The 16,356-nt window shown below is 34.3% G+C and overlaps 3 protein-coding genes across 11 annotated transcripts in view; 1 reads left to right on the top strand and 2 right to left on the bottom strand.

The window, feature by feature from the left end:
• LOC118266035 (uncharacterized) overlaps positions 1 to 16,356 on the top strand; it is a 56,065-nt gene that overhangs the window by 4,604 nt on the left and 35,105 nt on the right. For 7 of the 9 annotated variants that reach the window (XM_035579377.2, XM_050694712.1, XM_050694711.1 and 4 more), the window contains exon 1: positions 8,322 to 8,643. The exons of the other annotated variants lie outside the window; for them this stretch is intronic. The gene's annotated coding sequence lies outside the window, so the exon portion shown is untranslated. Of the gene's footprint in view, positions 1 to 8,321; positions 8,644 to 16,356 lie in introns of those variants that run through there. 9 annotated transcript variants of the gene reach the window in all.
• Positions 78 to 3,301, bottom strand: LOC126910841 (farnesyl pyrophosphate synthase-like). The gene is made up of 5 exons (XM_050694725.1): positions 3,136 to 3,301; positions 2,564 to 2,726; positions 1,731 to 1,871; positions 1,080 to 1,286; positions 78 to 717 (listed from the first exon to the last, which is right to left on the bottom strand). The coding sequence occupies exons 1-5, from the start codon at positions 3,216 to 3,218 to the stop codon at positions 145 to 147; spliced, it is 1,167 nt and encodes a 388-aa protein (XP_050550682.1). The 5' UTR covers positions 3,219 to 3,301; the 3' UTR covers positions 78 to 144.
• On the bottom strand, positions 6,831 to 15,729 carry LOC118266239 (farnesyl pyrophosphate synthase). Its single transcript, XM_050694724.1, has 6 exons — positions 15,365 to 15,729; positions 14,678 to 14,846; positions 12,176 to 12,316; positions 10,346 to 10,549; positions 8,076 to 8,315; positions 6,831 to 7,719 (listed from the first exon to the last, which is right to left on the bottom strand). Exons 1-6 carry the CDS (start codon positions 15,559 to 15,561, stop codon positions 7,384 to 7,386), a joined length of 1,287 nt encoding a protein of 428 aa, XP_050550681.1. The 5' UTR covers positions 15,562 to 15,729; the 3' UTR covers positions 6,831 to 7,383.

The following is a 16,356-nucleotide window of genomic DNA, read 5'->3' as shown; positions in this document are numbered from 1 at the left end:
GCAGCATTTTTATTTTTTTATTTATTAAGACATAGTCTTTTAAGTTAACTAGCTATAAAAATAAAACAAAAACAAAGTAAAATTTAGTTTTATTAATTTAAAATCGTACCCAATTACTGACCTTTTAAACCATAACCCAAATTATCAATGTTTTCTGCCATATGTATCGTGTAAAACTCTAAGAAATAATTCTTGGTGAGATTTTGAAGATACGGATTTAATTCTCTTGACAATGTTGTTGTAGATTTCATTTTCTTCTTCTTTATACATTTGAGGAATCTTCAGCTGGACGTAAAGCTGCTTAATACGTTCTACATGTGCTGGTTCATGGCTACCATAACAGGCAGAGAAAACAGCGCGCTGATTGGGTTTGCAATGCTGCAACGCTTTTACAGCCAACCACGAACATTTGCCTTCCTGAATATCAGACCCTATCTTCCCTGTCATGTTTTCGTCTCCAAAACAATCAATGTAGTCGTCTTGCATTTGAAAAAGTCTTCCCAACTGCATCGATATTTCGTCACTATCCTTGTGAGTTTCCTCGTTGAACTGGTTAGCTAGCATTAATCCAGCTGTTATTGGCAGTTTGTAGGTGTAATATGCAGATTTATACTTAACTATATCATTGTACTGATCCATCGTGAATAGATCGTAGTTTTTCTTTTTCATTCCTGTCATGATGTCCAGATATTGGCCAAGGCATGTGTAAAAGAGCGTCTGAAACACAAGATAACTAAATAAAATATACTTAGGTAACAAAAGTCTGTTACCTGTTAGTGTCTTATGCAAATGTATATATAAGTAAGTCTTATAATAATCTCGTTCACAACAGTCAGGAACTTTCTTAAGCTTGATTTTGCTTGAAGTTAAGCACCAAGACAAATATAATTTGCCCAACGACCCAGAATGGGATCTAGGGTTTTATTCCCAGATCGAGACGATCGAGCTGAGTATAACCAACTAGTATGGTTGCCTTTTTAGATAAATTTAGAAAGCAATAAGCTCACCTTCTAATATAGCCTCACTACATAGTGTGGTACCTACCACCCCCTTAGTATGTTTTGAAAACCAATACTAACCTCGTTAAAATTATGGTAGAGGTCGTTATAGTAGGGAGACTTTTCGAAGTTGACTCTTAACAAATGTAGCAGACTGTAGTGGATGAGCGTAGCATCGTTGACTGCATGGGCAATGCCGACGTCTTCCCTTCGATACCAACAGGGCAAGCCTCGGCGAGTAAGAGATCCATCAGCTATGTCATCCAACACTAGGCAGTATGCTTGTAACTGTTTAAACATTAATATTAGTTCAGTTGTTTTCGGTACTTACTTACATAGTTAGCAAACTGTTGTTTATTTGAAAAAAAAAGTGTCTCAGCAAACATTGCTTTGCTAACAGAGTTAATCGGTACTTAATTTTATTTTTATTAGGCTTCAAAATAACTGACGAATATTGGGTGTCCTATCCCTGCTTACTTGGGGCATTAAATGAACTTAAGTTATGCTCTCGTCTCTGTTCAGTACCCTTACTACGAGTTTAGGCGCTCTGATTATCCAGTGCGAATAAACCAATCAATCAGAGCACCGAACGCGCTCTGGTTTTGAATATTTTAAAGGTAGGTAAAGCAAACTCGTATTATGTGTACTGTTTACTTCGGGCAATAAAATCGTGTCAACTTATGTTATGCCCTCGCCTCTGTGCAGGACTTTGAAACTATTACATTGACTTACAATTTCAGCACACCAACCCAACGTCCTCGCCAGCCGCAATGTTTCCTCATTGATATTTTCAGGTTTCTCAATAAACTTGTACGTCATTACCGTTGTTAGTCCTCTCATGTTCTTACCGCCAATTAAATTTCCATTTAAAACCTGGAAACAATTAATTTTGAATTTTATCCTAGACCACCATCATTAACATGTGACTTAGTTTTAGTGGTCAGTACCCTTAGTAGGAGTTTGCTTTAAGTTGAAAGAAAACAAAACGAAAGCACGTTCGGCGCTCTGATTGGTTAGTTCATTCGCACCGCCAATTAGAACGCCGAACGCGCTCCCATTTCGTTTTCGTTCAACGTAAAACAAACTCGTACTAAGGGTACAACGTCTTACATCACGAATGAAAACTAAACATAGGTATTTTAGCAAAACATAATAATATTTGCAAGTCACGTACCTACATAGCTACAAATTTAAAATTCGTGACTTAAGTAAGTGACTTAACAATTTTATAAAATAAATTGCGCGGGTGTGTCAGGCGTTAATTATTCAGTTTACAACAAAATGTAAATAATTTAGGAAATTATCACATTTGAATAAAGGATGTTCCAGATATTTTGGTTAGTAACGTGGGTACGTACCTACCTATATAATTTGCTAATGGGGTGTGTCTGTTTACGGTATTTATTGACACATAGCTAATACATAATAACAAGATCGAAGTCAATTCTATTATTACAAATATTTCGTCATTCCATTCATACGTATATGGAAATGTAAAGAATCCGGGTCATTGGCATCAGAAGGACTTAATTTTCTCGAAAAATCAATAAAAATTTAACACTCACATTTCGCATCCATTTTTCAGTACCGGGTACTTCGTGAAACTTTTCATGTTTAGAAAATAGATCAATGACTCCTGGAAGAGCGTTAAGGAATTCAGCCTTTTCTTCTTTTAAATCGAATTTCTTTGCACTTGGAGTAGTAGTAGCACAAAATCTCTGGAAGGTACTAAAATAAAGAGAAAGGGTTAATACTGTTGGATAAGACGGCTGTTAGGGATAGTGCCTGTACATTATAAAAGGCATTGACGCGAAGTGATGTTTAAATATTATTTGGCTAAGACTAAAGTGGCAGGTGTACTTAGTAGTCAATGGCTATTAAATAAATGAGGCTTACCATGGTGGTAAAAGTCATTTAATGATTACTTAAACCAGTCCTTAGCAATTGTTTTCGATACAAAATGGTTTAAGTAATAATTTAATGTCTATGAGTGCGGCAGTTAAACTTTTAAGACTGTTTTATTTGCAACGGTCATCGTCAGGTCACAATCTCGTCTATTGATATGCGATGACACGAAATGAACATATTTATTAATTTAATGATAAAGATTGGCACTAAACACTAATTAAAATCATACCTTTCAACCCAATTTCTAGTCATCACAGTTCCAATGCTCTTCATCATCAAGCTGGAAGCGACCATTTTTCCAGGAATGTTCATCACTAAAGCGTTTCACTAGCAAACTCAACGGGGATCCTCACAGGAATACTTCAAAATGACGTCCAGACCAGTTTATAATAGGCGGATGTAACATTTTATCTGATTGCCCCTAGCATTGTTGTTTAGAAATGACTGAAGGAAAAAGAAACAACTCCTTTTCTTATTATAATAAGTTTTTGCATAATAATGTGCCTACGTAGTTCATCTCGTGTCGCTTCCAGCGAAACTGTTGTCAATTATTATGAGTGATGTTAGAAAAAATCTTAATAGGGGAAAGTGGTACAAAATGATCCCTTAAGGTAAAATGATCCCTGACTCCTTTACCGACTTAATAGTGCCATCTAGGATATTTTATGTGAATTTCAGGTGCCTACGGCCTAGCTGTACAATTTGTGTTAGTTTCATGGCGTTGTTCGCTGTAGAAAAGTTTTTATCATAAAAAAAACAAAATTCCTGTGGCCAATCTAAAGTAAGCTGTTATTTGACGTTATGTACCGTAGCTTTAGTCTATGTACATATAATGTGACAGGTATGTTTGTCTCGGATTTTGCTGTCAAATAGCTATCGATTTAACTGTCTTTCATTACAGTATTTAAAAATCATAGGTCATGTTTAGATATTTTTCTTTAATGAGGCATTTGGGACAAAATGATCCCTACATTGGGTGGGCAAAATGATCCCAGGATCATTTTACTATTTTTAATGATCCCAGGATCATTTTACCCTGTGCCAATTGTGTTCAGTGAACTTTCAATAAATAGGTGTATATGTTACAGTCATAGTGATTAAATAGCAAGTATCATAATGACTGGTCATTATATGTATATAAATGCCAAATTTACTAGACAATGTAATATATTAATCACTTTATCTGAACATTATTCATAATAGGGAGTCTAAGTTGGTCAAAGTAATAATATATGTGTAACTCAAAATGTCACAAAAGCCTTACTTGTAAGAATAACTTGTAGTAAGAATAAAAATTAGTCTTTAAGATCAAAGACTAATTTGTTGTGGCATAAATTTGATTCGCATAGGCCTAATGATTTATGTAGGAAATGGTGGTGGTGGACTTGTAGTACCCTATACATAATTCAGATTAAACTATTTGCTATAGTTTCTGTAACAATTAAATAATAATGTTACTTAAAAATTTCATATGCTGTGCAACAAAAGTTAGTGACAAAACCGAATTGCTACAAAACCGACTCCATGTAGTCTTGTTTGTCCTACCCCTAAAGTGTAATTTAAAATCGCGAAAGTGCGTAGGAGCGAGGCGGCCCGCGAGCTGAGGAGCAGGAGGCTGTTAGTGAGCCACCGTGGCTCAGGCTGGCTGGCGAAGCCGGCCAACAAGCCGAAGCTGTGGTGATGAGCGAAAGCCGTCTGCGACGATTAGCACGCGTGGGGCCGCCTTGCTCCTTCGCGCCTTCGCGATTTTCGCGCCTTAGCGCAAAAACCCTGCCTATGTGCATCGTAGGCACATGGAAGCATGCATGCATGCTGCTCGTTTTATTACATTATCCAAGTCTTCAAAGATAGTATATAAAATTGCTAGTAAATGTGATTAATTATGTGGCATTTATCACTTTATCTAAATTGAGTAGACGTTATATATAATGGCTAGACAGTATACATAATATAAAGATTTATTACTTTGGCTGTAACATATACATTTTAAATAGGGACACAATCATAACGGATCTCTTTCAGGGTCGATTTTGGTTTTGAAATGTTTATCGTTGTTTCATTAACCATGCATATAAAGATATGATAAGTTGTTTAGACCCTTTATTTTCTTGCTTAAAATTATTTGTTTTTGATACTAAAGCTGATTTTACAATAAAACTGTTCGAAACGTATATTTATTTTACTTTTATTTAACTTATGTTTAATTTCTTACTTGATCCGGAGATCATTTTACCCCATCAAATGATGGGGTAAAATGATCTCCGGATCATTTTACCCGCACACTGGGGATCGTTTTGGACACAGGGGTGTACAAAATGATCCTTACGTAGACCTTTACGAAAATATTAATAACAATTATTCCTTATAGCTTAAGCGACTCGACGCATGTTCAATTTGTAGTTCGATTAACTAGCTACCCATATAACGTTTTAAGTTTATCTTAATGTTGTAAACACTAGTTTTAGAGCTGTTCTCCCTTAAGGGGATCATTTTGTACCACCTTCCCCTAAAGGCATGTCTGTTCAAACTTTATGCATTGAATCATAATTTATGAGGCGAGTGTGAATGTCTAAAGAAACTGCATCGTATGTCAAGTAGTCCTAAGTGCGACACACGAGACGGTCATTCCGTGTTCTATTACTGCAGGTTGTGCATTTTGCACGTTTTAGGGTAAGTATTTTGATTTTTGAGATCGAATCCTGAAGTGAATATGACTACGAACCTGTAGTCAAATCACTTAATATTATAAGGGACTGATTATAACACAGCCGATGAAAAATGGATGAAGCAAATTACGTGCACCTTTACCTAAGTCTTTCTGCACGTAAAAAACGCGATAAGCAAAGGTATCTAAATGATAACTTGCACCTGTTTGAGTCATGACTCATGAGATTATAAGAGAGAAGTCTGAAATCAGCAACTATGAATGAAAGTGCATTGTCTAGAATCTAGATCATTACCATTTCCACGCATTCGAATCACACATGGAACGGATATGAACTTGAGTAAAAGTCATTGAGAAAGTTAAAGAAAGAGTATTTACTAACTGCCACACGTAGAGTTACTTAATTGTTACTTAAACCAGTCCTTAGCAATTGTTTTCGATACAATCGTTACTAAGGAATAGTTTAAGTAATCATTAAATGTCTCTAGGTGCGACAGTAAGTAAGATCATGTCCATGATGCATCTATTAATTTTAATTTTTTTTTTGCATAAAGAGGTAGGTAGGCTGCCGAAGAGAGGAGCGCTTGAAGAAGGGGTCGTACGCCAAGTGACGTGCACATCCATTGAGATAGACTCAATGCGCAATGTGCGCATCAGACTGAATGCAATCCGTAATGAAGAAAACGCTCACAACGATATTCAATCAATACTTTTTTTATCAATATAAGGATTATTTTCAGCACGACTAAATATAGCAGTTAAATATGAATAATTGCATCGACCTTGCATCGCACTATGCGATAACGAAAAGAAGTTTCCGGATTTAAATGGGTCGGCTTATCGCGTTATAACTTTCACATAGGTAACTAGCGGAAAATCCAACTCAAACGTAAACATTCTTGAATTTATTGTAGGTTGTAATTCTTCATTACCTTTTTTATTTACATTTTCGTAATATTTTGTTTTTGTTAATCTAGTTCAGTTCTTTTTCTAGACATTGGTATAATTTTAAGGAACCCGTTTTCAAAAATATCTGTTTATCTGCGTCATCGAAATACCCATAATGTTTTCCTACATGGTTCTCATTAACTTTTAGTTTTTGGAAGTGTACTTAGGCTAGTCTACGCTTTTTATTAAGCAGGCAAAGTTTTTACCATCAAGCAGGCCATGATTTTTACCAATTCCAGACTCCTCAATCTCTTTATCATCTTGAGAAGGGTAGTAGTAGGTATGTCAGGGTAAAATAAAAGTTCATCAAATTGCATTCAACATTTTAATATCATCATCGAGAGAAATACATGCTTAATTAGGGTTTCAATGAACAATATTATTTAATCATAGGCGTAATAAGGTAAGACGGAGAAAAAGGTAAAACAAAGCATTAATTTTAAGTTCTACAGCTAATACCATAACTACTAGGCTGTAGGCAGTTTAGTACTAATCGTATTAATTTGTAGCATACTATATCTAGGAAAACAAGATCATTATATCATTATTATTTAAGTTTAGAGTTACGAACTCCTAATCAACTACAATCCTCTTCTTCTCCCGATGGTCTCTCCTCTTCTCGACCACAGATTTAGAGCCTTAATACAGACAAATTTCGACTCAGCTTTTAATAAAAAATCTAAACACAGTGCATTCACACCCAGCGCTCATGCATAAAATGACGGCACTCCAGATAACTTTATTCTTCACTAAGCGCGTCTATTTTATCGAGGACTTCAGTATACCTTATACAAATATACATCTACTAGGTTTTTGCACCTTTCTAAGTCACTAACTTAACCGATATGTCTATAGCTACACAGTCTAAACACTTCGCCTGAAGATGTTATCTAAGATTTTAAAGAACAGTTCGTGGGGCAGGCCCCTGGTGACTTGTTGGATTTGTGTCCTAAGGAGGTCGTAGGTAGCTTCTTCGAAGACTGAGTAGGTGTGTGGAAGTTGGAGCTCCTCATACAATTGCTTGATCTTAGCAACTGCTTCTGGGTCTGAGCTGCCGTAGTTCTCTTCCATAAATTGCCTCTGTTTTGGTGTCGCCCTTTGCAAAGCAACGACTGCTAACCAGGTACATTTGCCATCTTGGATATCAGTTCCAACCTTGCCTGTGACAGCTGGATCGCCGAAGCAATCTAAGAAATCATCCTGAAAAGAAAATTATTGCCATTAGCCAACCGAAAATTCCTTATCTTACAGCTTTGTTTAATTACGGAAAGATAAAACAAATTCGCAATCATGACATTAACAAGATAAATTACTATCGTGAGATTTTCTTGTTATTTGAACTGTACAGTGCATTAAAGATACCGTTATTTGATTAGCAAAAACCCAGTTTATGACATCGATGTAAGTACTGTTTTCGTGAAATAATTACACAATCTTTGTAATTACATGTGTTACGTGTTGTTTTATGTCTTACGATTTTGCGATAACTTCTTGACACACGTAGGCAAGTTGATTAAAAAGAACATTAAATTTAAGATGGTTAATTATAAACTCACTTGAATTTGGAAAAATTCACCCATCTCTAGCAGGATTGTTTTAGCTTGTCTATGTGTTTCAGGGTCCTCTACTCCGGTCATGAGCAGAGCCAGGGTGACTGGCATTTGGAATGTGTGATATGAGGTCTTGTACTTAGTGATGGCTTCGTATTTCTCCATGGTGAACTGGGTAAGGTCCGGCTTATCCGTTTTGTTCATTTGGAATTCTAAGAAGTTGCCGATTGAGCATTTGATCAGCATCTGTAAAGAGAATTTGTTATTAGAAAAAAGGTTACAAGTTGCTTGTAAAATACTGGCCACAAAGAATCGGAAAATGATTGGCTGAATATAAATTTTATGTTAGTTAAAAGAATATGACCTGTTCCATTTTTAAATTTCGGCGGCATTACCAATAGTTTTATGTTTGTTTTTAACTAACTGTTAGAATAATACGTAACTAAAATTATTATTTAAATAACAAAGAAGTTGTTTAAGTTTCTAATGTAGGTAACATAACTGAGGACAAATGCGATGAAAGTTTACGCACAATGAGGGAACCTGTTTACGTCCAGTTTTGATGTTTGCATCGGTAAGTACCTACAGATTTATAATATTGCACTCGATTTTGTGAAAGTTCAATGTAACGTTAACTTGCTATAAAGATCGAATACAAAGAGAAATTGGAAATTAATTTTACTAGACACTTATTGTATACAATTTCGAATTGATTAAACGATTGTGATGTTTCTTGGATATGTAGTTAAGTTCGTAATTATTTGAAACTTTATCTAAAAAAATATTTAATGTTAAGTGTTTAATATACCTAAGCAAGAAGTGCTTAATATAAAAATAATTACTATTTTAATAACTACCTACGTTTTATATAACATCATAATTTTAATTAAAGCTTATCATACAAACTAGCAAAAAGAATCACAAACAAAATATTAATTATTTCTAATCTACTAACATACAACGTAGACGTAACTAAGCCTTAGTAAAATGTTTACTCATTTCATCGCTGGTGGTGAGATTAGGACATTCATATAAAACGATTAGATAACAGATTGTTTTCATAAAAAATACAGCATGGCTTAATTAATATGATAAGTAACACCTAGTTTGGTAATTAACGCATTTAGGTAGGAATGTAATATACCTGGGGCCTTAGTTTGCCTTAGTTGTAATAGCAGACTAAGGCCCCTGAATGGATGAATAGAGCTTAATTACAAGGTTATGTCATGCGTTTAGACTTCGATTAATGTCTGAGATTAAGATAAAACCTAATTAGGTTTTCAGTCTTGCTAAGCATTAGGTTATTATCGCTTAATTAGTCCCATAATGAAACTAATGCAATCCCTAACTGATTTACTATCGATTTCAATAACCGATCTCAATCTAAAATCTTTAGATTAAGATCGATTTTTGGCATTAGTTCTATAGAGTTTTTGTCAAAAATTAAGATCGATCCAAAGTTGTTAGAATAAGATCGTTTATTGAAAATGGCAGTTACTTACTTAATGACTATTAACCTAAAAAAATATTACTATAAAACATTTTGCACTGAGCTGGCAAACTATAGCTACCTACCAGTATTATGTACTTAATTTATATACCTATTTACCTACATATGTACAAATTGCAGTTGTTAAGTCGTTTGAATGTCGTTATATAAACAAATACAGCAAGAACATACCTACCTAACAACAATTTGTTTTTGCACATAAGTTCCTGCTGTTTATGTCACGTTTATATCCATGCTTTGAATGGAATCTTGAATTAAAATGTATGGCCTTTTGTTTGAAATCAATAGCGCGATAACTAACTATGGAAGTTATGGAACGAATCGACAAGTAAACAAATCGTAAAACGATGACACGTCTTCCAATTGTTTTCTGTTACGGATGTTGAAGATTTAACTATCTAGATTCCAAAACTAAACATTGTTTCAATACGAGTTTATAGAAAACGCAGTAAAATGTCACATGTTCACATTCAGTCAGGAGATATCTAAAATTAAATGACATTTATTAATAGACTGGTTCATACCAGATACGGAGGTAGGTAGATTCAATCTGGTACCATCGCCGTTGATATTTATAAATCACATTTTAAGTATTAATCGTATTACTTATCAATATTCTTTTAATGATATAGGTATTCAGTCTTTTGTAACCAGTATTTAACTATTTAAGTAGGTAGAATCCGGTAGTTCTGTACTCATTAGCTCGTGGCATTAAGACTTACATGGTCTGGAAGGTCGTAAAAACATAGAATTATTATCAACATACCTCATTAAACGTCTCAAGGACAGTTTTGTAGTACATTTTGCTGTGGAAATGACGTTTGATGGTTGAAAACATGGCAGACTGGACTAGGGAGGCGTCATTGATCCCAGTGAGGCCGACCTCGGGATGTTTGTACCAGCAGGGCGCCCCGCGACGCATCTCCGTGCCCTCCATGATATCATTCATCAGTAATTGGTGGGTGTGGAACTGTGGACAATAGTGATCGATTAGTGACAATTGATATGATGATATATAAATAGACAGGTTAATATATAAATTAGTTCTAAATATGTTTGTAATGGCATTCGAGATACATATGTGCCTTCGTCGTTGAATATATTAACTGTAAAATACAGAAACGCATTCAATTGGAGGTGTACAGTAAATACGGTTTAAATTTCGCTATATATTTCAGAAAATTATAAATATTTTCAGTTCTGTTTTTAATTTTAGTAAAAACAGAACTGAAAATATTGAATGTGCGATTTTTTATAAAAACATGTATAAGCCATATTTACCTACTTAGCTACTAAAGCCATCTTATACTGAAACGGTTCACAAGTCCATAGGTCAGTCGTAAAGTTAAATATTTGGATTTATAAGTAAATGCTTATAAATAAATTACACAGTAGTACCTAATACATTTCAAACGTAAACTGACGAATGTTTATTCTAGCTAGTGTCAATAAAATGGAATGATTAATGCTTGGAGTAGTGAAGTTTACTGATTTATTTTTAGATAAATCTAATACTAACATTGCTGTGCGAGGTAAACAGTTCCTAGATAACATTCATTACCTACATCTCAAGTATGATATACCAGTTGTAAACTAGGTAAATACTAGATTGTAACTAGACTAGAAGTTTCTTGATGTTATTGCAACGTGCAACGTGGGTTACTTAAAACCACGTCTTTTTCTTAAATGGACAACTGCGCAATATATTTTTATCATCTCTGTAAATTGCACCTAGTTAAATAAATAGAATGATCCGTGTTTGTATCGACGCAAGCTGAGTAAACAAGTTTTATTATTATGTTCTAGCTATCTGTCTATATTAAAATGTAACTAATTCAAAATGGCAGACACTCTCCAAATAATAAGGATCCGTCGGATGTATATGTATTAATGCTAATATATTATTCGTCTGCCGAATATTATTATCTTTTAGAATAGCCGTCACGAATACTAATTACTAATTAGTAACGAAAATATAGCAAACGCATTTTTGAACACGTGATATGATAGAGTTTTAAATACCTAAGAATGCTGAAATAATTTAACAATGATGAATGAAATGTTTATTTCTATTATTATCAGTTTATAAACTTTCATGTTGTTGGTTTAAAAACGTACATAGTTATCAGCGAATTAAATAAAAAATATCATGTAACATGAAAATATTGGGTGTTCAATCCATGGTAGCTCGATAAGACTCCACACGCTACCAAAATACAAGTGTATACCTACGTATATGCTATCAAAATCTGTAGAGTGCAAAAACATAATTTCCAAGGCCAACGCCGTACATAGAGGAACTCGATAAACTAGTTTTTTAAACAAACTTTATGTAACGACGCACTTGGACTTTTTTGTCGCGTGGCTAACTCACATGTGCTTATACTCTAATTGTTATTTTTGACAATCTATATCATGAGTTATTTTGTAATCAACGCGTGGCATTATCTAGGTTTATGTGTATTTATTGCGGTTTCTGATGGCACTGTTACATATTTTGAAAAGATAATATTTATTTCTTTATCAAAGAAAATACTTTAGCACTTAATTCATTGTAAATCAGCTTATTGAAGTACTTATTTTGTATTAAACTTACCATTTCGACGCACCATCCCATCATATTAGCTAGGTGAATGTTTTCTGGCGTCAAGTTTTCTTTCTTTTCAAGCATTTTGTAAGCCAGCACTGTCGCTAAACCTCGATTCTTTTTACCGTTCGGCACATTGTATTGCAACAGCTGAAAATAACAATACTCAATTAGTACATGACACAAATAGCTAAGAAACTGCGTTTGTAGTTAAGACTTGAGTATATTGTAACATAGGCATGTTATTATATGCGTTATGCTATAAGCATCAAGATTCTATACATATATTGATAAAATCTAGAAACAGTGCTGTCTGTACATTGAAAATAAAAATAAAAAAAATAGCAGGGGTTATTGTTATGTCGATGTCGAACCCAAAAATGTAATTAACTTTTTTTTTGTCTGTTTGTCTGTTTGTCTGTTTGTCTGTTCGTCTGTGCGCTCTAATCAGAAACGGCTGATCCGAGTTGGATGCGGTTTTCACGAATATATTGTGGGATGCAAATTTACATTTAGTGTTTGTTTCATGTCAATCGGTTCATAAATTTTTAAAGTTATGTCAAATTAAAGAATCACGTCGAACATTCTATGCTTATACCATTAATCTCCGCAACTATTTGACGGATTTGGTTGAAATTTGGTACAGATATAGTTTAGAACCTTAGAAAGGACATAGATATATTTTTATTTCAAAAATCAAAAAATAATAAATCCGTAAATTATTAATAAATATATTCTATGTCGTCGTTACACGACTTCGGTTCATGTTATTGTTTTAATTCCGTCGAAAAAAGTAAATAAATAGCAAAAAGGTATGAACAAAATAATATCAATATAATAAACATTTAGTACAAAGAAAATGCTCTAACGGATATAGATAATTCTATTTCGATCGTTACACGTTTCGGTTCATGTTATTGTTTTAATTCATCGAAAAAAGTAAATAAATAGTAAAAAGGTATGAAAAAAATAATATCAATATAATTAAACTTTTAGTACAAAGAAAATGCCCGAACGGAGTATAAATAAATAATCCAAGTTGTCTTTATCCTCGATATATGGCGTTGGGATCGAAATAGATCGCGCTATGGTTTCGTTACATTCATTTGGTTGGGTAACGGCCGAGCGCTTCGGTACTATCGTAGAAAAAGTGTATTATCAGTCGTATGATTATTTGTCTGTAGTGGTCCTGCTGTTTCGTATATTCTAAATTGGTTTCGTTGTATTTGTCAATTAATAAGTTTATTTGTTGGGTTTTCCTGGTTTTTTGGTTAAACTATTTAAGGTTTAGTTTGATATCGATTATTAGTAGTTACTGTAGTTAGTTTTTTTAATAAAATTGTAAGTCTAATTTATAAATTAATTAGATTAGATTTAAGTCGTTTCTTTTAAATTATTTAGTTTAAGCATTAAGCATAGAGCTTAGGTTGTAATATAGTTTTTTTTTAAACTTATAAATTCGTAATTCGTAGCTTTCTTTAGTTTTAAGTTAGTTTAAGTCCGTTTTTAAACTATTTTTTCAAGCCCTAAGTGAGTATACATCTATTAAATTCAAACGCAGAGCTCATTATGTTGATTTTTGAAGAGTTCCCTGGAATATCTTCCACATCTCATTTTTGAAGAGATCCCGCGAGATCGGGAACTATGTGGTTAAAACCAAAAATTTGCCGGAAGTCACTATTCCACGCGAACGAAGTGCGTAATGTTATAGCATCAAGAATCAATAATATTTACATCACTGAAACCGTTATCTACTCCAAAACATAGACACTGGTCCTTAAAGTGTAAGTCAGCCTTGAAACAACTCCTTCTTCAATAAACTACATTACGAGTATTTTAACTGATTAATTTAGATTGGAAAATATTTAAAACTATTCGATACGGTTATTGTACCGTGACCACATAGTTTTGATACTGCGTAGTTTTAACTCTAATACGTATTACGTACAGGTAGTTTGGTATTGTTGTACGATTTTTTACTTAATATTTAAACAATGGTTCTGAGTCGATAGAAGAATCAATGTCTCTAGTAGAATGACTAAGTGAGTTGCATGCATAAGTAATTACAATATTGTTTACTTTATGTGCAGGGCCGATTGCAAAGCTAAGCGATACAGTTTGACGTCAAAACTCATTATTTTTGTTTACGTTGCAGTAAATGGCCAATGACACAAATTGCTACTGTTTATGATCCAAATAAAAACGAATGCTTAAACAGCCAAAGGTGAAAACTAAATTTACCAACACAGAAATTTTGAATAAAAGTGATTAGAGTATGACAGTCTGCTATAAAAACTGAACATAAATCATCGTTTAATAAATATGTAGATAGATGCAGCGAAAATTGCATGGCATAAATGATGTATTTACTCATTGTGATAAGTATGGTAATTTATAGTGAGGTATAAAGTCCATCCAGACACGGTGGATAGGCGAGTTTCTAGTCAGTTTTTATAACAGGTTTGACCAACGCACTTCACTTACGACTGACTGCAGCGACATATAACGTACCTTAGCCAACCACTTGCTGGCTTCTGGCACATCAATGTGCTTGCCAGTCTCAGTGAGGTCCCGCACGATGTCCGGGAAGCAAGCCATGAACTCCCGGGACTGGTCCTTCGACACGGCCAGTCCTCGGGTAGCCATCGGCATTTCCTGGGTTGTCAGGGTCGACAGGTATCTAAATATCAGAAAAAATACGGGATTTTCATGGACTGACTTACTAAACAATTTACAAAATAAAGGAATTTCAATCATTAGTGCAAATTCCAGTTAGATATAAACAATTTCTATATGAAATAATAACAAACTAATAAGCAAACAAACTTTCTCGGTAAGTCGGAATAGTTACAACATTTCTTGTATGAATACAAATTTGCTATCTACTACAAAGGAATCTATTTAATTCAGTGCACATGTTACGCATTTAAAAACACCTGCGTTCTATTATTGTCGATTTTAATTTATAAGTAAACGTGTAACTTGAAGCTGTATCACGCTCATTTCGCATGATAGTTAACGTCCCGGCTCGAATTCATGCATTTGAGCAAAATATTGTCATGTACTCGCTTTATTGGAGTTATTTTTAGCGAGTGTACCCACATTAATAAATAATTTTAACTCATACTAAGTACTGCATGATACGGCTTCGGTGGTTACGCAAAGTTTATGTCGCCGAGTTCAAATGAGTTCACTGACCTGTGATATTTTTGCAATTTCAAAAGCTTCTTAGGTAGACCAGTTTCGTCGTTCTGAGCTGGCTTGGATGATGGCTGGTCGAGCCTCGGCACCATGGCATCAGAGTTGGTGACGCTGGTCGTCTTGCTTATTTGCCGACGAATCTCCTTCTTGTAGATCTGCAGGATCTTGTCCAAACTTTTCTTCGTCGAAAACATCTTGAAAACTTTTATTATTTTCTTCCTCCAAATAAATTTGTAAGTTAACGAACTTTTTGTTATATTTTAAAAGAGTTTAATTCAGTAAAATATTTATTTTATATATTTAATACGTGTAGCGTCTGTTCGCGTTGGATTCGTAAAACCGACTGATTCTTTGTTGTGTTTTGCCTCCTTACAAGCTCCAGTGATACGCTAGCGATGTTCGTAATGTTTACATTACTTCTGTCGATATCGACGTTCTAATCACAACCGCCTTATGAGCACGTGATTACCTCATGATCTTTGTATTACTTCGATAAAATAATTGTTAGCATTTATTTAAAGACGAGTAATGTTTAACGTGACCCTAATAGCTATATTTGAAAATTGCTTTCTGGCCATTTTAACGAAGTACGTGCCAGCTTCTCTGTACATTTTATGTCTAATATTATTGTATTTATCAGATTCTGAATTTATTTTTGTATTTTAACTTTATCGACCAAAACATTATCGGTGAAAAAATAAATATTAAACGCCCATCACTACGATGCGCACGCAACAAAACAAACGGGTCCGGCGCCCCTCGCCTCAAGCCTCGCCACGCGGGCTTCGTCACGTAGGCACCCGGCAACCGGAGCGCATAGCCCACCAAACAACAAGAACCGAAGGCCTACTTCTAACAATGAGCGATAAGAAACTCATACACAAATACTTGATAACATTTATGAAAAACAGATCATTGTATCTACTAATTGTGGATGCTTATTATATTTTAACAATGGTTATAATTTCAACAATGTTTGAAGTAGGCAC

Source organism: Spodoptera frugiperda, chromosome 7, assembly GCF_023101765.2.
Source record: "Spodoptera frugiperda isolate SF20-4 chromosome 7, AGI-APGP_CSIRO_Sfru_2.0, whole genome shotgun sequence".
NCBI lineage: Eukaryota > Metazoa > Arthropoda > Insecta > Lepidoptera > Noctuidae > Spodoptera > Spodoptera frugiperda.
Note: the sequence above shows the minus strand (reverse complement) of the source record. Positions and strands in the feature narration are given on the sequence as shown.